We start from the raw sequence: 27,562 nt of genomic DNA on the forward strand, positions 1-27,562 counted from the left end.
AACTTACACGTCCTGGTGATGTTGCGTCGTGTTCTCTGAACTTGGAAGCCTCTCTTCTTGTGGATGCTTTCATGGGATCTGTGGAGACCCTCCATTCACACTCCCTGCACCCCCAGCACCTACAGTTTCCTTGAGAGGGTGAGTGCATCGCCCTGTGGCTGGCCTCAGAAGCTGCACTATAGATGCTGAGCCATCTTGTCCCTGCCGATGCCCCGCCAGGCTCCCTGCGGCCAGCCCACACCGCTCTGGCCTCAGAGACTGTGGGAGAGTGGGTCCCACAGGCAGCAGCAGCCCCTGCCTCCTCCCGGTCCCACTTCCAGAGCAGCGAGCTCCTTCCCCTCCAGGGCTGACTTTGGTGCGGGTCTGTCCACTCCCAGCTGTCCCTCAGAGGCAGACTGTATCTCGTTCTTCCCCGTCTGGTCACCACCTTCCCAGCACTGCGGTGCTCCTCAGGGAGCTTTCCCAGCCTTGGACGCACCCTCCGTGCAGGCACATGTGGTACCTTTGTGTTTGCACTTCACCTAGAACGTCTGTGACAATATGTGTTTTACGGTTTCTGTAGATTTTGTCACATGGTCCTCCAGGAGGCCTAGCAATTTATACTCGCGTCACTGGGGTATAGAGTGCTCTTTTCCTGTACGACGTTAATTATCACCAGGCTTTTTAAATTTTTGCTTGTTTCCTGGGTGAAAATGGTATTTTGTTTTTAATTTGTATTTTTCCAACTTATAAAGTTGGGTATCTCTTCATGTGGTTATTTTTTGCGTGAGAGAAAGAGACAGACTGTATGATTGGTTTACCTGTGAAAGCCTAGATCGATTTTTCTTTTGGGCCATTTTCTTTCATTCTTAAAAACTTACTAGGTAATTTTTTGTGTGTAGCAAGGTTTTAGAACCACTGTCTTAAATTTTTTTTTTTTGCCTCCTTTTAGAACCCCTTTGTGATTTTCTTGAAGTAATGTGCTTAATATCTATTTTAGTAAAAACAACATCTTAGCCCAGGCATGGGGCTGGGTGCTTTGTGTATGTTACCTTGTTTGATCCTTAAAACAGCCCCTGGAGCGTGGTGGTGGCATCTCTGGGGAATCAAACCAGCGGAGACAGAAAACTGGTCACTCTACCTTTACTTCCATTATTTTTGTTCCTTGCTTCCAAATACTGGTTTCTCCTTGTCTTCCACCGCCTACAGCTCTTCTTAGATTTTCTTTCCAAAGCAAGCACAGGAAAGGGCAAGGTGATAGGTAGAAAGCGGGAGACAGAGGCTGTGAGGCACCGATGGCCAGCTTTCCCCCAGCCGCTCTTACCATATTGGTCTAACCAGTCACATGTGGAGTGCTGCACACGCAGTGTCCCTGCCCCAGGGAGCTTGTGTTCTGGCTGGGGAGACAGATATGTCCCAGGTCACTGGGGACACTGGTGTTGGGAAGGCGATGCACCGGCCACTCTGGAAGCCCCAAGATGGGCCTGTTCTCTGTGAGGTTCTGCACTGGGTGCAGGCGGCAGTGGCAAGAGGGCCCCCTGCAGGGCGTGGCTGGGATGGTCACCCCCAAAGCCAGAGCCGGGGCCGAGCTCCCCAGCATCCGTGTCATATGTTCACCACGCAGTGTCAGAAACGTCCAGCTTGTGGCTTACAAAATGATGTTGGTGTCCTAGCCTCAGATTTGTGTTTGATAAGGTGGCATCTGTTTCCTGTTCCAGACCTGCCAAGAAGTGGGACAGTGCAGCTATTCAGTACTTTCAGAACATCCTGAAAGGTAAGGCAGGTGCATCATCACCGCAGCCTGCTTTGAACTGACACTCAGGGGGTTTATCTTGCCGTTGGTGAGGGGGTTTGAGATGTGCGTGTTCATCTGTTACCTGGAACTCTGTCCACCCTGTGTCACAGTGACTCTGCACCCCTGAAATTTTGGGAGTGGGTGTGGATGTCAGTCATGGAGAATGAGAAAGGGGCTGTTCAGGTGAGGGACCCTTCCCCAACAATAGTCCTGCCCCTTGGTTTGCATGGAAGCTGTGCACTACAAAATAAATGTCCGTGCATTTCACTAAACCTGCAATTGATGGAAAGCCTCTCTTTTTTCAGTGATGTGTAATGATCATTGTTGCCTATTTAAGATGCATAGGCAGTCTCAGAGAAGCTATACAGTGTGCTCTCTTTGTATTGTCGACTGTAAAGTACAGTCTCGTGTGACATCTGTCCTGACCCCTGGCAGTCAAGAGCCAAATGCCTATGCCTGCCTCCCAGAGCTGTTCTGAGGAAAAGTGGGGGTGAAATGCCTGGGCTGCTGCCTGGTGCCTGCTGGGGTCCCGGCCCCTCCCCTGTGCCGCCCCACTGTCTGGGCGAAGGGAGAGCCAGGTGCTGGGGCCTGGGAGACAGGAGAGGTTGGGAAGGTCTCCAGCTGTGGAGTTTGGGCCCTTGCGAGCCCACGGGGGGTTGGGGGGGGAACACTAGGAGATACAGGTGTGGAGGGAGCAGAGCTCCTGGGATTGAATCCTGCCCTGCAGCCTTCTCTGAGCCCGGTCTCCTCACCTGGAAATGACGGTGACAGTTGTGAAATGAAACGCGTTTGTGACAGACTTCGCGTGGGGCCTGAAGGTGCCCAAGCCTGGAACTGCAGCGTGGCTTCTTGGGTCTCAGAGAGGCGCCGGGAGCTCTGTTTGACGGGGCGTCGGCAGTGGGGAGTGACTCAGGCGGGAGACTGAGCAGGAAGTGGATTTGGGAGGCACCGGAAGGAAAGAGGGCCAAGAGCTGCTCAGGGTGTTCGCAGGCAGGGGCAGCGTGGCTGATTCCACGCGGGGAGAACCTTGGTCTCCGCTCACCCACCGCCCCTGGGGGGGAAGCCAGCAGCCCTGGTGGCTCTGGGTGATGCTAAGTGGTGAGTACAGATTGATGGGTGGAATACGATTGTTCCAAGTACACTTTTAATATCAGCTCTTTTATGTTTGTTCATTCATGCTATTTAGCAACTACCCAGGTGGAAGCCAAATTGTGCGCCGTGGAAGAAGATACTTTTGAGGTCTACCTTTACGTAACCATAAAAAATGAGAAAGTAAGTGAAAGAATTGCATTTGAAGAATGTTTTGTCATTACTTAAATGTTTTATTTTAATAAAGAGTAAACACTAAGGAAAAGAGTGTCATTCACACCTAGGGGCCCCGGGGTGGTCCAGTCGGTTAAGTGTCCAACTTGATCTTGGCTCAGGTCATGATCTCAGATCATGGGATGGGGCCCCACATCAGGCACCGTGCCCAGCGTGGAGCCTGCTTGGAATTCTCTCTCTTCTTCTGCCTCTGCCCCTCCCCCCCACACGCATGCACGCTCTTGCTCTCTCTCAAAATAAATAAACTTCAAGAAAATAAAAAAGTTGGGGTGCCTGGGTGGCTCAGTCTGTTGAGCGTCTGACTTCGGCTCAGGTTATGATCACGTGGTTCATGAGCGCAAGCCCTGCATCAGGCTCCCTGCTGTCAGCACAGAGACCAGCTTGGGGCTCCATTTCACGAACCGTGAGATCTGAGCCAGAATCAAGAATCGGATGCTTAACTGACTGAGTCACCCACGTGCCCCCCAGGACGTAGTTTTTATAAATACACATATTTGTATGGCTTTGAGTTTGTTGCTTTTTTTCCACCCATAATTTTCTCGCTATGTGTAATATGTGCTCCTCGTAGAAAATTGAGACAACCTAAGTAGGGAGGAGGTGGGCATAACGTGAACTCCCTACCCCCCGTTATCAGCCATTACCATTAGGGTGGCTGCCCCCCCTTATGGAGGGTGGCACAGGGCAAAAAGATGGAGCAACAGGAGGCATCTTAACTGTGGATTTATTTTATTTTTGGGGCGCCTGGGTGTCTCAGTCGGTTAGGTGTCCAACTTCAGCTCAGGTCGTGATCTCACAGTTGGTGAGTTCAAGCCTCGTGTCGGGCTCTGTGCTGACAACTCAGAGCCTGGAACCTGCTTTGGATTCTGTGTCTTCCTTTCTCTCTGCCCCTCTCCTGCTCGTGTTCGGTCTTTCTCAAAAATAAACATTTAAAACATTTTTATTTTTAGACAGAGTGCAAATGCACATGCCGAGTGGGGGCGAGGGGCAGAGAGAGAGGGAGAGAGAATTGTAAGGATGCTTGGCGCTAGAAGCCCAGAGGCTGACACAGGGCTTGAAACCCACGAACCGTGAGATCGTGACCTAAGCTCAAATCGAGAGTCAAATGCTTAACTGCCTGGAGCCACCCAGCTGCCCCTAAAATGCTGTTTTGGCAAGTCCACGGACCTAGTTTGAGTTTTTCCCATTTTCCCACTAATTGCTTTCTCTGCTCTAGGACCTGATCCGGGATCTCATGCTGTCTCCTTAGTCTCCTCCTGTCGGTGGTAGTTCCTCGGTCTTTCCTCATCTTCCAAGACCTTGACACTTCTGGAGTATTGTCCAGTTATTTTGTAGAATGTTGCTCAACTTGGGTTTGCCTGATGTGATTAGACTGAGGTGGTACATTTGGGGCAAGAATGTTACAGAAGTGACCTTCGTGCCCTTGTCTGCATCCTCGCAGGGGGTTTCTGATGTTGACGTCGGGCTCACCTCCATCACCTGGTTAAGGTGGTGTCTGCCGGGTGTGCCCTGTGCAGTTACTGCTTTTTCCTTTTCAAATTGTGAAGTATCTTACGGGGAGATATCCTGGGGCTGTGCAGATACGCCTCAGTGATTCTTGCCTGCAGTGCTTATTCCCGTGGTGCTTGCCCCTTTTGCGTCAGGCCTTCTACATTTTGAAAAAAATTTGTTTTAACATTTATTCATTTTTGAGAGACAGAGACAGAGCACGATTGGGGCAGGGGCGGAGAGAGAGAGGGCAGCACAGAATCCGAAGCAGGCTCCAGGCTCTGAGCTTTCAGCACGGAGCCCGATGCGGGGCTCAAACTCACGGACCTCAAGATCGTGGCCTGAGCTGAAGCTGGACACTTAACCGACTGAGCCACACGGGCACCCCAAGCCTTCTACATTCTTTAATTGGAATTGTGTAAAGAACTGGCCCTTCTCCCCCCACTTATTAAATTGATTCAGTAATTTATCTTAGTATGGACTCTTGGCTGTTTGTTTTACTCTAAGGGATATAATCCATTGCTGTCCTTATTTTCTTGCTCAAGTCGTCACCGATTTGGCCATTAGCAGCTTCTTCAAAGTGGCCTACGTGTCCTTTCAGTGTACCCCATCATTGTTGAAAACTTTCTACATTTTGGTACCATGAGGTGCTCTAGGCCAATTTTGTCATCTTCCAGCCCAGCTCTGGAATCAGCTGCTTCTTGCACAAGAATGGTATTCAGATAGCAAGACGAGGGCACAAGGTGTGCTCTGTGGCTCCCGGGGGCCGGTGATTGTAGGCCGTCTCTGCAGACAGTTAGGAAGTATGTGCACGTGTGCTCGCTCGTCCATGCACACACAACTCCGCATCTCTCATTCTAGTCTGGCATCGCAGGTTTCTTTCTGGCCCTCCCCGTTCCTTATCGTGACACCTGTTCCCAACAGCGGGGAAACCTCTTGTTAGCTACCACATACTTGTTTGATTAATGCTAGTATTCGCATGGAGTAATTCTGGAATTGCTCACCCACATTCCTATGAAAAAGAAGTTTGTTTTTAGCCTTACAGGTGCAGCCGAAACACTGTATTCCAAAGTTACTTAGGTGGGCTGTTTTCTTGCCCAGCCCTCTTCCTGGTGATGATGTTATTCATTTGCAGTAAGGTTCCCTTGTTACTCTTGGTGGTGCATTTTGGGTTTCCCCCACATCCTTGTCAATTTCACATTACTTATTTTTACATTTCACTGCTTACTTTTCACTTTGGTAAAAGTAACAAAATGTTGGCTCTTGGACGACTGTTGTAAAACATCTTTTTTTTTATTTTTTATTTAAAAAAATTTTTTTTTCCATCGTTTATTTATTTTTGGGACAGAGAGAGACAGAGCATGAACGGGGGAGGGGCAGAGAGAGAGGGAGACACAGAATCGGAAACAGGCTCCAGGCTCTGAGCCATCAGCCCAGAGCCTGACGCGGGGCTCGAACTCACGGACCGCGAGATCGTGACCTGGTTGAAGTCGGACGCTTAACCGACTGCGCCACCCAGGCACCCCAAAACATCTTTGAACAAGTTCTTTACTGCTTTCTTTTTGCTTTTCCAGTAGGTCTCTTTTCTTCTGTGTGGTTGTGTGCAGACGATAAGTTGTTGTTACTTCAAGGTCGGGGAGTGCAGAAGGCACGCTTACTAGCAGAGAGAACTCACAGTGGGTGCATGAGGTCGTAATTGTCGGGAAAAGAAAAACAGGACCCACCATCCCTTTTCTGGCTCTCTAAGGAAGGGTGTTTTCTTTTTTACCTGGCTTCTTTTACTCAGCAGAATGATTTTAGTGTATGTCCACCTTAGCCCTTTAATTGTCAAATACTCTGCCGTTGTCTGGATATATTATAGTGTGTTTATCTGTTCACTTCTTGGTGGACATTTGAATTTGGGAACCGTTGGGGACTGTTAAAAAAACTGCTATGACTATTCACGTACAGTTCTTCCTGTGAACCCATGCATTCATTTCTCTTGGGAAAATAAATACGTGGGAGTCAAATTTCTGGGTGGTAGTGTAGGTATTAAGAGATGGCCTGTTGTTTTCCAAAGGGATCAACTATTTTACAATTCCATGAACAACATGTGATGCTGCTTCCTCCACTTCCTCTCCAACACTTGTCTGGTCACTTTGACGGGTGTGTGGTGGTATCTCATTGTGGTTTAACTGTGCATTTTCCCTAACGACTCATGATGTTACATATCTTTTCATATGCTGTTGCAATCCATGTATCTTCTTTGATGAAGTATTTGGGTATTTTGCCCATTTTTGATGACTTTTTAAATGGAAATATATTTGATACATAACATTACGTCAGTTTGAGATGTACAACATAGTGATTTAATGAGCCTGTACCATGCTGTGCTCACCACAAGTGTGGCTCCCATTGGTCACATGCAACACTATTACAATACCATTGACTATATTCCCTGTGAACCTTTTTTCCTTGTGACTGTTTCATTCCATAACCGGAAGCCTGTATCTCCTACTCCCCTTCACCCATGTTGTACCTTCCCCTTCCCCCATCTCCTCTGGCAACCGTCAGGTCTCTGTATTTATGGTTCTGTTTCTGCTGTTTGTTTATTGTTGCTTTTTACATTCGACACATAAGTAAAATCATACAGTGTTTGTCTTCTGGCTTATTTCACTTAGCATAATATCCTCTAGGTCCATCTGTGGTGTTGCGAATAGCAAAAATCTCAGCCTTTTTTATGGCTGAGTAATATTCCATTGTGTTTTACCCATTTTTAAAATGGGTTATTTGTCATCTTTTTACTAAGTTTTGAGAGTTCTTTATATATTCTGGATACATGTCCATCCAGATAGAAAATTTTAAAAATATTTCCTTGGGGTGCCTGGGTGGCTTGGTCAGTTTTGCTTCCAACTTCGGCTCAGGTCATGATCTCACAGTTCATGAGTTCAAGCCCCACATTGGGCTCTGGGCTGACAGCTTAGAGCCTGGAACCTGCTTCAGACTCGGTGTCTCCCTCTCTCTGTCCCTCCCTTGCTTGTGCTCTTTTTCTCTCAATAGTAAGTAAACATTAAAAAAAATTTTTTTTCTCCCTATCTGTAGATTGCTCACCTCTCTTTTTTAAAAATTTTGTTTGTTTGTTTGTTTATTTATTTATGAGAGCACGAGTGGGGAAGAGGCAGAGAAAGAGGGAGAGAGAGAATCTCAAGCAGGCTCCAGGCTGTCAGCACAGAGCCCGATGCAGGGGGCCTGATCCCAGGAACCATGAGATCATGACCTGAGCCGCAATTAAGAGTTGGACACTTAACCAACTGAGCCGCCCAGGCGCCCCTGCTCTTTATCTGTTAACAGTATCTTTTGAGAAGCATAAAATTTAAATTTTGATGAAGTCTTACTTATCAGTTTCTCTTTCTTAAAGTTTATTTTAAAGTTTCTTTATTTTTAGAGAGAGAGAATGTGTGCGTGTCTGTGTGCACAAGCAGGGGATGGGCAGAGACAGAATCCCAAGCAGGCTCCACACTGTCAGCACAGAGCCGGACTCCCACGGACCGTGAGATCATGACTAACTGACCCACCCAGGCGCTCCTGTCAGTTTTTCCTTTGATGATTTGTGCTTTGTCTTGCCAACCCCCCAGATCTCTGCTTGGCAAAGTCATGTTAGCTCTCCAGTGCTTTCAAGAAGATACTTCTTATATTTTGTGCAGATTCTTACTGTTTTCCTTATCAGGTGGGCTGGTCAGAAATACCTAGTTCATCATCATCAGGGCAAAACTCAAGAAATTGGTTTCTATCAAATTATGTCCTATAAAATAATTTTTTCTGAAGGTTGAAATTTGGGGTCAAGTTGGGGATATTTTCTGAACAGTCACTTACTTGACTCTATTTGTCTCATTCATGAAACGTCCAAAATTGTGCAGGTCTGTGTTAATGATGATCTGGTTGCGAAGAACTTTGCTCGTTACATATCACCCAAGGAGAATAAAAACCTTCATTCTGTAGAGAAACCACGATTGAATAGAAAGTCTGCATCCTTTTCCAGTAAACTCAATCCAGCGCTTACTCTTTGGCCAATGTTTTTGCAAGGAAAAGATTCTCAGGGAATGGAAAGTGAGTGCATCCTCATCGATACGAGTTTTTTTTTTTTTTAATTGTCTTATTTGTGTGAATCTTACTGAACTGATGTAAGCTGTGCATACTTTCCCTATACGGAGGCAGAGACTCGGACTCTGAATTTAATATTTTAACTTTAATCCTAGTGATTTTGTGGCACGTTTTGAGGTCCTATCAACAGGATGTTTGTTTTTATGAGACCAGGAAAAACTGTTCTCCATTTCTTATTAACATGGAAGTACATTTTCAGAAGTCCACAAATTCATAATTTAAAGATATTATTAAAACAAGGTCATATGCCTACCATTTTAGACACTTTTAATTTTTTTTTTTTATGTTTATCTTAGACAAATCGTGAGCAGGGGAGGGGCAGAGAGAGAAGGAGACACAGAATCTGAAACAGGTTCCAGGCTCTGAGCTGTCAGCACAGAGCCTGATGCAGGGCTCAAACCCACGAACTGTGAGATCATGACCTGAGCCGAAGTCGGATGCTTAACGTGCTGAGCCACCCAGGCGCCCCATTTTAGACACATTTTAAAAGAGCTATTTATTAGCAGGGAAATCTGAGAAGAGTCTGTGATGGACAGTGGAAATAATTTTAAATGTTTCTCTCTCAATTCCGTTTTCCTTAGCTCCTTCACTCTGCTTTCCTGCCCCAAGTTAGGTCCCCCCTGACCTTCCAGCAAAAGCGAGAGCTGAAATAGTAGGCCAGTGAATTTGCATTTGTAGTTTGGGTTTATTTCATGCTTTAATCCTGAATTGTGTTCTTTCCATCAGATTCACATGGTTTAACTTTTCTGGCTCAGTCCCTTCAGCATCCATGGCCCAAGGGTGTTGTTGGTGACCTTGGGCCAACTGCTGTGATCCTGGGTAAGTTTACTTGTTTGTGGCATTTCATAGGCAGCGTAAAAGAACACTCAACTATCTAAAGAGTATTAAGGGTTGTGTAGAAGGGCTATGGTAATTTTCTCTCTTTCTCTTAATTTCATGGAACCCGTGTATGATGTAGAAGCTGGCAGAGATCATTTGCTGTGCAGTCCCTACTTAGAGGATTTTATTGTAATGTAAAGAGCATGTATAAGAGGCGTTATGCGTAAAACTGATTTTTTCAAGCCCAGCCCCACACCAGTGATTATTATTTGTTCTCTGAGTATACATATGGGTTTATGAGCAATTTTTAAGCAGCAGCTCACCTAAAAATGAGTGGCATTTGTGAGGGTGAAAATACCCGGTCTTTAATTCCCTGTCTCCAAGGTACATAATGGGTTGGAAATGTTGGACAAGAGCGGAATCTGCCAGCTTCTTTGATTCTTGGCTCACCCCCTGTGGCAATGCCTCCACCACTTACTCCCTCTTACGTCAGGCACATGTACACCTGTGGGAGTGTTGTTTCATGCATGTACATTGTAAACCTCAACTAAGTTAAAGCTGTGGCCAATGAAGTGATTCCCTACATTTAGCGTTATTTTTAATTACTTCAGTAATGTTGTTTATCATAGAGAAATCCAGATATGCAGAGTTTTAAAAACCTGCCATCTTTAATAGCCACTTACTAAGGAGTTTCCAGAGTCTTTCTTTCCAGAGTGTCCAGTTGTGAGATTGTGTATACCATTTTTATCTTACAGAAATGGGATTCTACTACACATAACTTCTGTGTACTGTTTTGGTTAACATATGGGTGAACTTCTTTCTAGGTCAGATGTGTCCAGGATCATGTGGGTTAAAGGTATGAGCTGTGACGTGAGAGGGTTATCAGTGGCCCTCCCTCCTATGTGTCATGGAGAGGCACGGTTCCCATCCATTACTCCCATACAGAGCGTATGTGGCCCAGCGCCTGGCCTGTGGCAGACTCGGGCACACGTGGCCCCCACCCCGTGTTGTGATGTGCTTCCTGCTGGGGTCCCAGATGAGAATTCCTGCTGAAAGGAGCCCCTTTTACTGATGGAAGAAATACAAATGGAAGTAAAAATATGTGCCCATTTCTACCAGAGTAGGAAAATACCAGGCATTTGACATTATGCTTAATCACTGCACAGCTTTCCGTCATATGAATAGATCATTGTTTTTTAAGTAGCCCCAGATTGCCGGACAATAACAGTTTCCCATTTTTTCCTTATTGTAGTCAGTGTTGTAATGGACTATGCATGTCTTTGAAAAGGAAAAGATTGATGGTAAACTAAGGAAATGCTAATGTGAGATGTCACTGGTTGTCATGTGAAAAACAAAATTATTAGATATTATTTGTCCAAAGATTTCCTTTTCCCTGTGATCATAGTGAGGTGGTATTTCAACTGTATTTTTTTTTTTTAAGTTTGTTTGTTTGTTTGTTTATATGAGAGAGAGTATGAGCAGGGGAGAGGCAGAGAGAGAGGGAGACAGAATCTGAAGCAGGCTTGAGGCTCTGAGCTGTCAGCGCAGAGCATAACACAGGGCTCGAACTCATGAACCATGAGATCGTGACCTGAGCCAAAGTCAGAAGTTTAACCAATTGGGGCGCCTGGGTGGCGCAGTCGGTTAAGCGTCCGACTTCAGCCAGGTCACGATCTCGCGCTCCGTGAGTTCGAGCCCCGCGTCGGGCTCTGGGCTGATGGCTCAGAGCCTGGAGCCTGTTTCCAATTCTGTGTCTCCCTCTCTCTCTGCCCCTCCCCCGTTCATGCTCTGTCTCTCTCTGTCCCAAAAATAAATAAATGTTGAAAAAAAAAAAATTTTTAAAAAAAAGAAGTTTAACCAACTGAACCACCCAGACGTCCCTCAATTGTATTTTAATTAATTTTTGGTACTTCTCCTTGAAGTCGCCTTACATTTTTTAAATGAAAGTACAGTACTTTGTTAATACTTGCTTAAACAGTCAAATAGTACAGGAGTAATGGAAAGTTATTTTCTCTTTCCAACCTCTCCTCACCCTAGGCCATTCATTAGAGGCAAGCCTTTATCTTACCCCTTAGCTATTTATTTTGGCAGTTGTCTCCAAATTTTGAAACAGTTATGATTAATTTACTATTTCTAGGCTTATCAGTTCTAGACAGACTGTCTTGACTTCGGTGACAGACTAGCTCACACCCCTGATCCATGTGTATTTATTCATCAGATGGTCATTACCACTTAGGTGTCAGGACTATTCTAGGGACTCAGGGAAGGAAACAGGTCTCTGTTTTCATGGGGCTTACATCCATTTTCTCAGTGAGATTTTTATTTTAGGATAATCAAAGACTTACAGAAAAGTTAGAGAGCTTGACAGAGAAGTCTCTTTCAAAAGCACGTGAGAATTAAGTTGCTGACTGGATCGCTCCCCAGTACTTGAGTGTGTTTTTCCTAGAAACAAAGGTATTCTCAAAGATATTCACAATACAGCCAGAAAAATCAGAAAATTAACATTGACATATCGTGATCATGTAAGCCTCAGGCACCATTCAGGTTTGGCCACTCATCCTGCCATTTCTTTATGGCAGAGGGTGTGGCTCGCCATTCTTTATTGTGCTTGGGCGATTACGTCTCCTTCTCCTTCAGCCTGGAATAGTTTCTCAAGTCTTCCCTTGACTCTCATGACCTTGACACCTTTGAAGACTATAGACCAGTCGTTTTGTAGACTGTCTCTCAATTGTAGTGGGTGTTTTTGTCATAAGATTCAGCTGATGCACCTGTGGCAGGGATACCTCAAAAGAGGATGCTGTGTTCAGCTTATCCCATCTTACCAGGTGACATAAAACTTTGATTTGTCCCATGACTGATGAATTGTATCCTTTGATTGCTTAATTAAGGTAGCGTCTGCCAGGCTTCTCCACTGAAAGCTACTCTTCACCATGTAAATACTTTGTAGGCAGCTATCATGAAGCATAAGTATATCATTCCTTTTTATTCATTAATTCATGTTAGTGTCGATTCCTATTCGAAACCCTGGAATCCACCATTTCTCCAAGTTGCCCTGGCTTTTTTTCATGGAGAGTGGCATTTTGAAAACAAGATCTGGGAGCTAGGGGTGTTCGTTTCTGTTGGGGTGTTACTGCGCCCAGGCCCTTCCATGGACGGAGCTGAGGAGTATGTGTACATGTGCCTATGTATGTTTACATCTGTATTTTATATGTGTATTTTATATGTGTATTTTATATATGTGTCCTGCAGTTCCGTGCCACCCCAGGGACTATCGAAAGTGATGAAACGGAAGAATTCTCCTCAAAAGGAACTCCAGGAAGTAGCGACTGCTAACGAATTGATCAAAAACGATTTAAGCAATATAACAGAACCATAATTTAGAATAACAGTCATAAAATTAATCGCTGGGCTTGAAAAAAGTATACAGGACAGCAGAGAATCTATTGCTACAGAGATCAAGGGACTAAGAAATAGTCATGAGGAGCTAAAAAATGCTATAAATGAGGTGCAAGGTAAAATGGAGGTGACCACAGCTTGGATTGAAGAGGCAGAGGAGAGAATAGGTGAATTAGAATATAAAATTATGGAAAAAGAGGAAACTGAGAAAAAGATAAAAAAAATCCAGGAGTATGAGGGGAAAATTAGAGAACTAAGTGATGCAATCAAATGCAACAATATCCGTATAATAGGAATTCCAGAAGAGGAAGAGAGAGAGAGAATGGGGCTGAAGGTATACTTGAACAAATCATAGCTGAGAACTTCCCTGATCTGGGGAAGAAAAAGGCATTGAAATCCAAGAGGCACAGAGAACTCCCTTCAGACGTAACTTGAATCGATCTTCTGCACGACATACCATAGTGAAACTGGCAAAATACAAGGATAAAGAGAAAATTCTGAAAGCAGCTAAGGATAAACATATAAAGGGAGAACGATAAGACTAGTGACAGACCTATCTACTGAAACTTGGTAGGCCAGAAAGGAATGGCAGGAAATCTTCAATGTGATGAGCAGAAAAAATATGCAACCGAGAATCCTTTATCCAGCAAGTCTGTCATTCAGAATAGAAGGAGAGATAAAGGTCTTCCCAAACAAACAAAAACTGAAGGAATACATCACCACTAAACCAGCCCTACAAGAGATCCTAAGGGGGATTCTGTGAGTGAAATGTTGCAAAGACCACAAAGTACCAGAGACATCACTACAAGCATGAAACCTACAGACATCACAATGACTCTAACCCGTATCTTTCTGTACTAACACTGAATGTAAATGGACTAAATGCTCCAACCAAAAGACCTAGGATATCAGAATGGATAAAAAAACAAGACCTATTTATTTGCTGTCTACAAGAGACTCATTTTAGACCTGAGGACACCTTCAGATTGAAAGTGAAGGGATGGGGGCGCCTGGGTGGCGCAGTCGGTTAAGCGTCCGACTTCAGCCAGGTCACGATCTCGCAGTCCGTGAGTTCGAGTCCGTGAGTTCGAGCCCCGCGTCGGGCTCTGGGCTGATGGCTCAGAGCCTGGAGCCTGTTTCCGATTCTGTGTCTCCCTCTCTCTCTGCCCCTCCCCCGTTCATGCTCTGTCTCTCTCTGTCCCAAAAATAAATAAACGTTGAAAAAAAAAATTAAAAAAAAAAAAAAGTGAGGGGATGGAGAACTATCATCATGTTACTGGAAGTCAGAAGAAAGCTGTAGTAGCCATACTTATATCAGACAAACTAGATTTTAAATTAAAGGCTGTAACAAGAGAGGAAGAAGGGCATTATATAATATTCACAGGGTCTATCCATCAGGAAGAGCTAACAATTATAAATGTCTATGTGCCGAATACAGGAGCCCCCAAATATATAAAACAATCACAAACATAAGCAATCTTACTGATAAGAATGTGGTAATTGCAGGGGATTTTAATACTCCACTTAGAGTAATAGATAGATCATCTAGACTTAGGATCAATAAAGAAACAAGGGCCCTGAATGATACATTGGATCAGATGGACTTGACAGATATATTTAAGCAACAGAATATACTTTTTTCTCAAGTGCACATGGAACATTCTCCCAGATAGATCACATACTGGGTCACAAAACAGCCCTTTGTAAGTATAAAAGAATTGAGATCATACCATGCACACTTTCAAACCACAATGCTATGAAGCTTGAAATGAACCACAGGAAAAAGTCTGGAAAACCTCCAAAAGCATGGAGGTTAAAGAACGCCCTACTAAAGAATGAACGGGACAACCAGGCAATTAGAGAAGAAATGAAAAAATATATGGAAACAAATGAAAATGAGAATACAAGAATCCAAACGCTTTGGGATGCAGCGAAGGCAGTCCTGAGAGGAAATTACATTGCAATCCAGGCCTATCTCAAGAAACAAGAAAAATCCCAAATACAAAATCTAACAGCACACCTAAAAGAAATAGAAGCAGAATACCAAAGACACCCCAAACCCAGCAGAAGAAGAGAAATAATAAAGATTAGAGCAGAAATAAACAATATAGAATCTAAAAAAACTGTAGAGCAGATCAACGAAACCAAGAGTTGGTTTTTTGAAAAAATAAGCAAAATGGTTAAACCTCTAGCCAGGCTTCTCAAAAAGAAAAGGGAGATGACCCAAATAGATAAAATCGTGAATGAAAATGGAATTATTACAATCAATCCCTCAGAAATAACAAGCAATTATCAGGGAAGACTATGAAAAACTATATGCCAACAAACTGGACAACCTGGAAGAAATGGACAAATTCCTGAGCACCCACACACTTCCAAAACTCAAACAGGAAGAAATAGAAAACTTGAACAGACCCAGAACCAGCGAAGAAATTGAATCAGTTACCAAAAATCTACAAGTAAGAGTCCAGGACCAGATGGCTTCCAAGGGGAATTCTACCAGACATTTAAAGCAGAGATAATACCTATCCTTCTCAAGCTGTTCCAAGAAATAGAAAGGGAAGGAAAACTTCCAGACTCATTCTGTGAAGCCAGCATTACTTTGATTCCTAAACCAGACAGAGACCCAGCAAAAAAAGAGAACTACAGGCCAATATATATCCCTGATGAATATGGATGCAAAAATTCTCAATAAGATACTAGCAAATCGAATCCAACAGCATATAAAAAGAATTATTCACCATGATCAAGTGGGATTCATTCCTGGGATGCAGGGCTGGTTCAACATTTGCAAATCAATCAACGTGATACATCACATTAATAAAAGAAAAGATAAGAACCATATGATCCTGTCAATCGGTGCAGAAAAAGCATTTGACAAAACTCACATCCTTTCTTAATAAAAACCCTCGAGAAAGTCGGGATAGAAGGAACGTACTTAAACATCATAAAAGCCATTTATGAAAAGCCCACAGCTAATATCATCCTCAATGGGGAAAAACTGAGAGCTTTCTCCCTGAGATCAGGAACACAACAGGGATGTCCACACTCACTGCTGTTGTTTAACATAGTGTTGGAAGTTCTAGCATCAGCAATCAGACAACAAAAGGAAATCAAAGGCATCAAAATTGGCAAAGATGAAGTTAAGCTTTCACTTTTTGCAGATGACATGATATACATGGAAAATGCGATAGACTCCACCAAAAGTCTGCTAGAACTCATACATGAATTCAGCAAAATCTCCGCATACAAAATCAATGTACAGAAATCAGTTGCATTCTTATACACTAATAATGAAGCAAGAGAAAGACAAATCAAAAAACTGATCCCATTCACAGTTGCACCAAGAAGCATAAAATACCTAGGAATAAACCTCACCAAAGATGTAAAATATCTGTATGCTGAAAACTATAGAAAGCTTATGAAGGAAATTGAAGAAGATATAAAGAAATGGAAAAACATGCCGTGCTCATGGATTGGAAGAATAAATGTTAAAATGTCAATACTACCCAAAGCTATCTACACATTCAGTACAATCCCAATAAAAATTGAACCAGCAATCTTCTCGAGGCTAGAACAAGCAATCCTAAAATTTGTATGGAACCACAAAAGACCCTGAATAGCCAAAGTAATTTTGAAGAAGAAGACCAAAGTGGGAGGCACCACAATCCCAGACTTTAGCCTCTACTACAAAGCTGTCATCATCAAGACAGCATGGTATTGGCACAAAAACAGACACATAGACCAATGGAATAGAATAGAAACCCCAGAACTAGACCACAAAAGTATGGCCAACTAATCTTTGACAAAGCAGGAAAGAATATCCAACGGAAAAAAGACCGTCTCTTTAACAAATGGTGCTGGGAGAACTGGACAGCAACATGCAGAAGGTTGAAACTAGACCACTTTCTTACACCATTCACAAAAACAAACTCAAAATGGATAAAGGACCTGAATGTGAGACAGGAAACCATCAAAGCCCTAGAGGAGAAAGCAGGAAAAAACTTCTCTGACCTCAGCCGCAGCAATTTTTTACTTGACACATCCCCAAAGGCAAGGGAATTAAAAGCAAAAATGAACTATTGGGACCTCATGAAGATAAAAAGCTTCTGCACTGCAAAGGAAACAATCAACAAAACTAAAAGGCAACCAATGGAATGGGAAAAGATATTTGCAAATGACATATCAGACAAAAGGCTGGTATCCAAAATCTATAGAGAGCTCACCAAACTCCACACCCAAAAAACAATCCAGTGAAGAAATGGGCAGGAAACGTGAATAGACACTTCTCTAAAGAAGACATCCAGATGGCCAACAAGCACGTGAAAAGATGCTCAATGTCGCTCCTCATCAGGGAAATACAAATCAAAACCACACTCAGATACCACCTCACGCCAGAGTGGCTAAAATGAACAAATCAGGAGACTATAGATGCTGGCGAGGATGTGGAGAAACAGGAACCCTCTTGCACTGTTGGTGGGAATGCAAACTGGTGCAGCCGCCTGGAAAACAGTGTGGAGCTTCCTCAAAAAATTAAAAATAGACCTACCCTATGACCCAGCAATAGCACTGCTAGGAATTTACCCAAGGGATACAGGAGTGCTGATGCATAGGGGCACTTGTACCCCAATGTTTATAGCAGCACTTTCAGCAGTAGCCAAATTATGGAAAGAGCCTAAAGGTCCATCAGCTGATGAATGGATAAAGAAATTGTGGTTTATATACACAATGGAGTACTACGTGGCAATGAGAAAGAATGAAATATGCCCTTTTGTAGCAACGTGGATAGAACTGGAGAGTGTTACGCTAAGTGAAATAAGTCATACAGAGAAAGACAGATAGCATATGTTTTCATTATTATGTGGATCCTGAGAAACTTAACAGAAGACTGTGGGGGAGGGGAAGGAAAAAAAAAAAAGGCTAGAGAGGGACGGAGCCGAAATATAAGACTTAAAAACTGAGAACAAACTGAGGGTTGATGGGGGTGGGAGGGAAGGGAGGGTGGGTGATGGTTTTGAGGAGGGCACCTGTTGGGATGAGCACTGGGTGTTGTATGGAAACCAATTTGACAATAAATTTCATATTAAAAAAAAAAAAAGCCTCTAGGAGAAGTGGTCATTAGTATGTGGCGTTTTCGCCGTCTAGCTTTAGAAGTCTCATAACACCACTTCTGTGTCGTTTACAGCTCCCCACCCCCCAGGCTCATGAGAAGGGAATACAGAGCCCATCTGTCAATGGGACAGGTGTTAGCGTCACACTCTAAGAAGAGCAAATGTGTTGGGGGACATGTTGTGGCCCTCTTCGAAAAATATAGTCCACCAAGTGGGGAAAGTAAATTATGTTCAATTGTTAGTAAGCCAGTAGAAGAATTATTTAAACTTTTTTTTTATGTGATAAGGGTTGAAACAAGATTTTAAAAATTTAATACCCTCAAGGTTCAGTGTAAAACCCTATTCTATAATAATTTCATGTATTAAGATTTTAAAATAGTATGGTAAAAATTCTCCTTTGTGTCCTATTTTCTATTAATAGTACTTTCTAAGCTCTTTTATCACTTCTTATTTTGCAGATAAAAGTGTAAAATGTAATATGGATTCATTGAGAGGTTCACCTAAAAAAAAATCTGAAATGAAACAACAGCGCATCTCTTTGAAAGATATAAATAAGGTTGTGTTTTTAAATACTCATTAGATACAAAGTTCATATAATGTTAATTTTAGAATAGTCTCCTTTGAAATCTAGGAACCAAAAATATATTTTCTAGTAAGAAATCCTTGGCTATGATAGTGATTTTTTCAGGAAAAAAATACGGTTTGTGAATTTGCTCTGTTTCTAAAGAACAAGATAACTGCAGCTTCCTTCTTGTTCCTGGCCTCGTGGCTTCTGTACAGAATTGGGTGTTTATGCTCATTTAGCAAGGGTGTGAAAACCTGAGATTACGGGACATTCTAATAGTTAAGTAAGTCTAACCCGTCCTTCCAGTTCCTTTGAGAAGACAAGTGAGATAATTACAGGACATTTGAAATACTGAGTATCTGAAGTGCCAGCTGCTTGCTACTTGGACACTTTAGTGGTTATAGCAATGGCATAATCCCCCCAGTTTTCCAGTTCTTTGTCTCTCTGTGTCTGTGTTGCCTGAAAATTATCTGGGATGGTTGTTGTGAGAGTAGTTCCCATGGAATTTTGGTTCCTTAAGAATATATATCTTGGGGCGCCTGGGTGGCTCAGTCGGTTGAGTGTCCGACTTAGGCTCACAGTCTGTGAGTTCGAGCCCTGCATCGGGCTCCGTGCTGACAGCTCAGAGCCTGGAGCCTGTTTCGGATGCTGTGTGTCCCTCTCTCTCTGACCCTCCGCCGTTCATGCTCTGTCTCTCTCTGTCTCGAAAATAAATAAACGTTAAAAAATAATTAAAAAATTGTTTAAAAAAAAAGAACATATATCTTGCTTGCATACGTATTCTTTTTTTTACAGTGTGCTGAATCTTCAGCGTACTGGCCAACGAAGAAGGGAATAACCATATACGCTGAGCCAGATACACCGGCAGCAAGGTATGATTTGAAAATTCAGTGTAATTGGATAGATACATAAATGTAATACTGTCTTACACAGTGTTCTGTAAGATTGATGATAGGAAAGGAGCCAATTTCAATAAAGACTGGCCCTGGAAGTTTTGATTTACCTTCGTAGTTACTATCAGTGCTTTTCACTCTTTGTGTGGATCCAGATTTCCATCTGGCATCATTTGCCTTTTCCCTGAAGGACTTCCTTCACTATTATCTTGCATTGTGAGTCTGCTGATAATGAATTCTTCTCAGCGTTTGTATGTCTGGAAAAATTATTTCAGCTTTGGTTTTGAAAAAAAGTATTTTTGCTAGGTATAGATTCTAGGCTGATGAATTTCCCCCCCTGTGTTTTAAAGATACTGCTGTACTCTCTGCTTGCCGCATCATTCCCGTTGCAAATCCTCCTGTCACCTTTTTCGTTGTTCCTCTGTTTGCAACACGTCTTTTTCCTTTGACTGCTTTTGAGATTTTCTCTGTTTCTGGTTTGAGCAATTTAATTATCATGTGCATGGGTGTAGTTTCCCTCCTGTTTCTCATGTTCGGGGCTCATTATGGTTTTTCATTTGTAAGTTTCTGTCTTTCATCGGATTTGGAGCGTGTGCGGCTGCTATTGCACAGATAGTTTTTCTGCACCCACCCGTCTCTTTCTCCTCTCCTTTTGAGACCCTGATGAGACAAATGTCACACTTTTTGATACTGTGCAAAAGGTCCCTGAGACTGTGCTCATTTTTTTTCAACCTTTTTTTCTTGCTGTTCTTCAGATTAATAATTCTTCTGATCTACCTTTAACTTAATTCAGTCGTGTTTTATCTCCATCCTGCTGAATTTCACCATCTGGTGAACTTTTAAATTTGATGTATTTTTCAGTTCTAAAATTTTCACTTGACATTTTTTTATAGTTTATATTTCTTTGCTGAGAACTTAAAAAGATTTTAATAATGCTTATTTATTTTTGAGAGAGACAGAGACAGAGACAGAATGCGAGCAGGGGAGGGGCAGAGAGAGAGGGAGACACAGAATTCGAAGCAGGCTCCAGGCTCGGAGCTGTCAGCACAGAGCCCTACGTGGGGCTTGAACTCATAGACAGTGAGATCATGACCTGAGCCAAAGTCAGATGCTTAACTGACTGAGCCACCCAGGCACCCCCCCACCTGCCTTTTTTAAATATATTTTTAAAAGTCTTTGCTGATAACTTTTATCGTTCCACTTAGGAGGGCTCACCCCTCCTTCTCTTATGGACCATGGTTATAATAGTATATGACAATTCCCATTTCTGAGTCATCTTGGGGGTCATACCTACTGATAATCTTTTCCCTTGACAATTGATCTGGTTTTCCTGATTCTTTGTGTATTGTGTACTCTGTTCTGGATATTTTGAATATTATAGTGTGAGACTGATTTCTTTTTAAATCCTCTGGAGAATGTTGACCTTGTTGTTTTTGTTGTTTATTTTAGCAGGAAGTCAGCAACTCCCTTTGTTCAGGCCACAGATTCTGTCTCAGTTTCTGTGGGTGGTGACTGCTACTCTGTTTTCCATCTGTTCTGAATATGCTCAACTTGGGGCAAGCCCAGCTCGTGTTGGGTCATAAGCAGAAATGGGGAATGCCCTCCCTCTGGTACACTCTCTCTTTTTTCCGGGATTTTCCTCACATTCACCATTTTCTAGATGCTCTAGAGGCTCTGTCCAGGTAGATTGCTTTTCGTGGAGAAATGGCCATGCAGTTCTGTGTGTTTAAGGCCACTCATGGGGCAAAACAGCAGCAGAAACAGGAGAGGAAAAAGATGAAGGTTTCCCCTGCATCTTTGGACTACAGGTCCCGTTTCCCAGATCCTCTAGAGGAATGGGAGGGGGTTCCCCCCGGGGTTTGGGGTACTGGTGCTGCCTCTGCCACTGCAGCTGCCTGATTGGAACCGGCCTTGGGACAGGGCCGGGAGAGAAAAAGGGACAAGAGAAAATCAGTCGTGATTACCCTGTCTGGCGAATGGCTCCTTCTCTGGCTTGAAATAGAAGGTTTCTCTCAGTGTTTGGTGTTGGCATCCACTGTGCAATTCTGCATCTCAGGCCAGCCTCGGGCCAGCGCCAGGAGATGGGAAGGTAAAAGCCCAGGGAGCTCTCCATGATTTTGGTGGTTTGCACGTTTTGACTTCTCTCCCCTGTGATTCTGTACTTCCTGTGGAGTTCCTGGCCTGTGGAGACACAGGCTGTGCGCCAGTGGGGCCTTCATCCTTAGACGATGCTTAGGGCTAAGCAGCAGTTCACACAGAAATAAATCTATGTATGTGGAGCAACTCACTCCTCAGTGCTCCTTGGTGAGTTTTCTCCCCGAAAAGAAAGGCATTTTCAGGATTGGAGTTAATGGGCTCAGAGATTCTAATGAATGTTTTTTGGTTTCTAGCACTTTATGTCAGAAGCCAAGTAAGAAGCCACTCAGGTTGGCCGAGAAGAAAGAACACAATGAGAAGAATGGCTGTGTGAAGTATGAGTTTTTTCCTTGGTCTGCACTTTTTATCGAAGTAATTGTAATGCAATTATAAGCAGGAGGAATTTACGTATAATTTTATTATTCAAACCTGTGATCCCACTTAGAAAATATACACGCACTGTTTGCATGTGTAACTAACTTTGAAGGTTTTTTTTTTTGTTTTTTTGTTTTTTTTTTGCCTCCCCTTCCTCATCCTCTTGATGAAGTAAACTGTTTTAAGAAACAAATCAGATACGGTTGATCTTTGGGGCCGTCGATTTTATATGGATTAACGTTTGCTTTCTTCCCACTTCTCTGTGGTAAAGAGGCCTTCCACCTGCCGGAGAAGCTACTCTTTTGCAGCATGGAACTGAGTTTTTGTGGGGTTTTTTGTCTTGCCAGATTCACAGAGTATTCACCAACAAGTTAATAATAGAGTTGTGACTTCATTTTATACTTATTTACTCCACAAAACGTTTTCCTACCCATTTTTACGATTTCTCACCACCCCAGCCTGAAAACACCCTTATACTCCAAGTAACTGGCTGCTCTGAAGCCACCAGAGTGACAAGGAATTTACGACCGTTCAGAAGTGGGTCAGGCGCACCGTATCCACTGATTGGCCTGGGATGCCTGGGGAGAGGGTGTTGACTGTGCCCGCCTCCCAGAGCCCACCCTTGGGCCCCGTAACACCCTCTCACCCAGCAGGAGCGCCCCACACAGCTCCGGGCCCGGGGGCTCCAAAGGCTGCCCTGGGGCCCACAGATGTGGGGGTGGCTGTTAGTGCCCCTGTGTTGATGTCCCGAAAGCCATGGGCATCCCTCCACCCTGATACCTGCAAGCCGTGGGTCGCACGTGGTGGTTTTCCCTGGAACAGGAGACCTTGAATTATCCGTGCTGCTCATTCCTTTGATTACATTAAATTATAGTTAATAAATTAACCCTGAGATACTCTGTTGCCTTTTATTTTTGTATTGGAGGGTTGTATCTTCTCTTGGGCTAAATGCCCTTTACTTAGAACTCATTGATTAGACCTGTCGGTTATTCCAACAGTTCCTCCGTGTTCCAGGGAAACTTAAAGGGGTTTAAGATCACAGCAAAGAAGGGAGGAGGCAGCAGCAACAGGAGGTGACCTAGTGATCATGCAGTCTTTCTCCTTGTTCAGAATAAGTGCCCCTGGGATCGGCGACACTGTCCGTAGTCTGGGGGTCGGAGTTCGGGGGCAAGCACGGTACCGGCATGACCTCTGTGGCCTTCGTATCACAATAAACAGGGAAAAACAGGATAAAGCAGTAATTTCACAGCTATGCCTTGGGATATACAAGTGACCCTTGAACAGACATGGGGTTAGGAGTGTCAACCAGCCACACAGTTCAAAGTCTGTGTATAACTTTTGACTCCCCCGAACTCAACTCCACATAGCCTACTGTTGACCAGAAGCCTTACTAATAACACAGCCAGTTAACACGTATTTATTTGTAGGTTATCTGTGTTATATACTGTATTCTTACAGTAATATAAAGCTAGAGAAAAGAAAATGTTAAAATCATCAGAGAAAATGCATTCTCATTAATGTACTGTAAATAGTCCACGTAGAAGAGGATGTGCACAGTTCAAACCCAGGTTGCTTGGGGGCCAACTATATATTTCATTTCACTTCTGTCAAGGAAGATTTAAAATTATAAGTCAGTCGAGGAAATAATAAATATAAATAAATATAAATAAGTCAGTTGAGGAAATATAAATAAAACTTTTTTTCTTCAAATTGTCCTTTTAACTATTTTATAGATTACTGCAGTTTTTAAATCCTGATCCGTTGAGAACTGATGGAATCTCTGATCTTCAGAAGGTATTACAACCCTAAAAAAAAATTAAAAATCAAAACCAACTGTTTACTCTTTAAATCCCTCTCCTTCCTCATCTGGATTTGAGACTAGAAGAGAAACCCCTTTAGGTGGGGGACTCTACCTGAGAACATCCCTTTAGAAATTCTCCAGTGAGTTACTGTTTTAGAAGAATTGTTCCTTTTTTCATTTTAATTTAATTTTAATTTTGGGTTTTGATAAGCACATGTACCTAGACTTTGACATTGCAGTCAGACCCTGGCATCTCCCTCCTTCCCGTAAAGTGGTTGACCTCGTGTGCCGGGGGTGGGGCATCTAATGGGCTGCTGTCTTAGCTGCAGAAGCTTCGGTCGGGGTCCCCGCAGCCGTTTGCTGTGCTCCGGAACAAGATCGAGCCTTGCTTGTCGGTTGACACGTCGCCACTTTCGGCTGACATGAAAAAGGTAAAAATGCTCCCGAATCTGCACTCACAAAGGAATACTGACCTGTTCTAACACAGGAGGATTTTTAATAAACAGTTCCAAGGCTGCACTTGAATAATTTCTTTGCTTTTGAAATTCTCTCTTCAGCTTTTCTTTTTTATTACTGGTGTCTCATTTATTCTTTTTTTTTTTTTTTTTTTACGTTTATTTATTTTTGAGAGACAGAGCCAGAGCGCGAGCAGGGGCGGGGCAGAGAGAGAAGGAGACACAGAATCTGAAGCGACCTCCAGGCTCTGAGCTGTCAGCACAGAGCCCGACACGGGGCTCAAACTCACGAACTGTGAGATCATGACCTGAGCCGAAGTCGGACGCTCAACCGACTGAGCCACCCAGGCACCCCTCAGTTATTCTGAAGTTCAGGTTATCGTCTTATAAGTGAAGAATTCTTTTGTGGAGAAACCACTGTATAACTCTTACTGCTTTTCTGAAATAAGTTTTCAAATGTGTCTCTGCCAAGGTACTTAGAAGGGCAAGTTGCCAGGGCAGTTACAAGATTACTTCCAAGTGTTCTTTTCAGAACTGTTGTAGAGACCTGCCATCAATTGTATGTGTTTATCTATTTTCTTCTGGATTCAAAAAAAGAAGAAGAAGAAGAAGAAGAAGAAGAAGAAGAAGAAGAAGAAGAAGGAAAAACTAAAACCAGGAGGAGGAATTAAAATAGGAGTGAAGCCTTTAGTGGCCTAGGGATTTCCACAGGCTTCCAGAAGATGGAGAACGGGAAGCGGAGTGTGGCTGACTAGCAGAGGAAGGAGCAAAGTGGGGGGTACTGAACTTCCCTCTTCTGCTTCCTGAGAATCCCCAGCCAGCCTCTCAGCAGGGAACTTGGACGATCTAGAAGTGCCCTTCAGATGATGCTGTTTGGAATTCTTCCAGTAAAACTGCCTTCTTACTGCCCTGGCTTCCTGCAGGGCTGTGATGCTCCTGGGAGCGAGCTCTGCCCGGCCCATGTGTCTTCAGTCAGCTTTTAGTGCTCCTACTCCGTGCAAACACACATCCGGGATCCGTGGGCATTTGAAGAAAGCTCCCGCCTAAAAACAAAATGCTTTTTTTGAAAAGACCAAAAGGAATTCTGAAGGAAACAAACTGTAGGCAGTCAAGAAAATGTTACGGGGTGCCTGGGTGGTTCAGTCTGTTAAGTGTCTGACTTCGGCTCAGGTCATGATCTCGTGGTCCGTGAGTTCGAGCCCCGCGTTGGGCTCTGTGCTGACAGCTCAGAGCTTGGAGCCTGTTTCCGATTCTGTGTCTCCCTATCTCTCTCTGCCCCTCCCTCGCTTGTGCTCTGTCTCTCTCTAAAAAATACAGAAACATTAAAAAATTTAAAACAAACTTTGTAAGTGAAGGTGGTATACTCAAGATTATTAGGAGGAGGAGGAGAAGCCATGTCCTTGCTCTGACAAGCTCCAAGCACCTGATCAGTCCATGGAATGCCTGTTCGAACCTTTTGATTTGGAGCCCAGGAAAGCAAGTGCCTCATGGCAGGAGTTTGGTGCTGAGAAAAGATTCAGGGGGACTTGACAAGTTCGGCGTTAGAAAATACCAGATTGAGCAAACGTATAGTGGCTGTTGGGGGTGAAGTGAGCAAAGAGATGGGAGTTTTTGTGGTCTGTGCTTTATTTGTGGGGTTTTGGTTGTTGGTGTTTTGTAGGCTCTCCAAAGAAACAAGTTTCCGGGACCTAGCCACGCTGAATCCTACTCTTGGCCTCCCATAGCGAGGGGCTGTGACGTGGTGGTCATTTCTCACTGCGGAAATGACCCTCTGCTGTACCTTCCGCCACTCCTTACGATTCTGCAAACGGGGGGCTGCTACAAGTCTTTGCCGAGCAGAAACGGAGTAAGTTGGAGACGATTTTGTTTCACGGTAAAATGGCTTAAAAATTTATTTTTAAGGGGCGCCTGGGTGGCGCAGTCGGTTAAGCATCCGACTTCAGCCGGGTCACGATCTCGCGGTCTGTGAGTTCGAGCCCCGCGTCGGGCTCTGGGCTGATGGCTCGGAGCCTGGAGCCTGTTTCCGATTCTGTGTCTCCCTCTCTCTCTGCCCCTCCCCCGTTCATGCTCTGTCTCTCTCTGTCCCAAAAATAAATAAACGTTGAAAAAAAAAATTAAAAAAAAAAATTTATTTTTAAGGTTTTAAGTTTAACCTAACCTTTGGTGAAGTTTGCATTACATTACTCATTTGATTTCCATGAGAGGACAGGAACATATGAGAGTCATTGACTCCGACAGTGAGTCTCACCTTGAAGTCCCATGATGGCCATTGGCTGCCAAGAGATTTCTGGCTTTTAGGGATGGATGTATAGCTTATAAACTTACTTCACTGATTAAATTCCTCTAGCTGTCATGGTAACTGTGTGAGATGGGCCATGTATGGTTTTCACCACTTCATGGATGAGAAAATTAGCCTCATGAAAAGTTACTGGTACAGATGCTGAACAGCTGAGAAGTTGACAAGAAATGGGATTCGAGTTTAGGTTTTCCTGTCATCTCGTCCCATATTCTTTTAATTATTTCCGAACACCCCCCACTGTTGTGTAATCTTTTGTTTTCCTGTATGCAGGAATCTGCAGGTGGTGGAAAGGAGAGAAATGGGGTGTGGGCATAGGGGATGGTGGGGTAGTGACACCTGCTCTCGGGGTCTGGGTGGTCAGGGGGACTCTGGCACGGAGCACCTCTGTCTCAGACCTGTCTCAGAGGCTGTGCTATGGATGGTTCCGTTACTCAGCAGAATGGCGAAAACTGGCAGTAAGAAAGGACCAGTCGTGCTTAGAAGAGATGCTCATTTTTCTGATTCTGCCACGTCGTGTCATTTTATTTATTTATTTATTTATTTATTTTTTTTTTTTTTTTCCAACGTTTATTTATTTTTGGGACAGAGAGAGACAGAGCATGAACGGGCGAGGGGCAGAGAGAGAGGGAGACACAGAATCGGAAACAGGCTCCAGGCTCTGAGCCATCAGCCCAGAGCCCGACGCGGGGCTCGAACTCACGGACCGCGAGATCGTGACCTGGCTGAAGTCGGACGCTTAACCGACTGCGCCACCCAGGCGCCCCACGTCGTGTCATTTTAATGATTTCCTTTTCTGTGCTAAGTTATTATGTGTTGGTTTAAACATCTACATCCCTCAGTTAGTGGTTGACCCCTATGGACGAGATGTTGATTGTTCTCGAATAGAACCCTGGCTGGTCAGAAATTATGTCCGGGTCTTGCCTCTCATTCCTTCTGCTTTCTCCACGTCTCCATGGCCAGCCTGCTTTCACACCTGCCGCCCGGAAGCTG

The 27,562-nt window shown here is 43.7% G+C and overlaps 1 protein-coding gene across 2 annotated transcripts in view; it reads left to right on the forward strand.

Annotated features, from left to right (window-relative positions):
* Positions 1-27,562, forward strand: part of TDRD12 (tudor domain containing 12) — a 71,549-nt gene that overhangs the window by 13,468 nt on the left and 30,519 nt on the right. For both annotated transcript variants that reach the window (XM_086689578.1, XM_025914712.2), the window contains exons 5-14: positions 1,698-1,753; positions 2,961-3,046; positions 8,479-8,668; positions 9,449-9,541; positions 18,507-18,604; positions 19,409-19,485; positions 21,897-21,977; positions 23,751-23,811; positions 24,142-24,249; positions 25,934-26,119. In XM_086689578.1, coding sequence (XP_086545704.1) covers positions 1,698-1,753; positions 2,961-3,046; positions 8,479-8,668; positions 9,449-9,541; positions 18,507-18,604; positions 19,409-19,485; positions 21,897-21,977; positions 23,751-23,811; positions 24,142-24,249; positions 25,934-26,119 — 1,036 coding nt within the window. The remainder of the gene's footprint in view (positions 1-1,697; positions 1,754-2,960; positions 3,047-8,478; positions 8,669-9,448; positions 9,542-18,506; positions 18,605-19,408; positions 19,486-21,896; positions 21,978-23,750; positions 23,812-24,141; positions 24,250-25,933; positions 26,120-27,562) is intronic.

Source organism: Puma concolor, chromosome E2 (genome assembly GCF_028749965.1).
Source record: "Puma concolor isolate L17-30 chromosome E2, mPumCon1.1.hap2, whole genome shotgun sequence".
Taxonomy (NCBI): domain Eukaryota; kingdom Metazoa; phylum Chordata; class Mammalia; order Carnivora; family Felidae; genus Puma; species Puma concolor.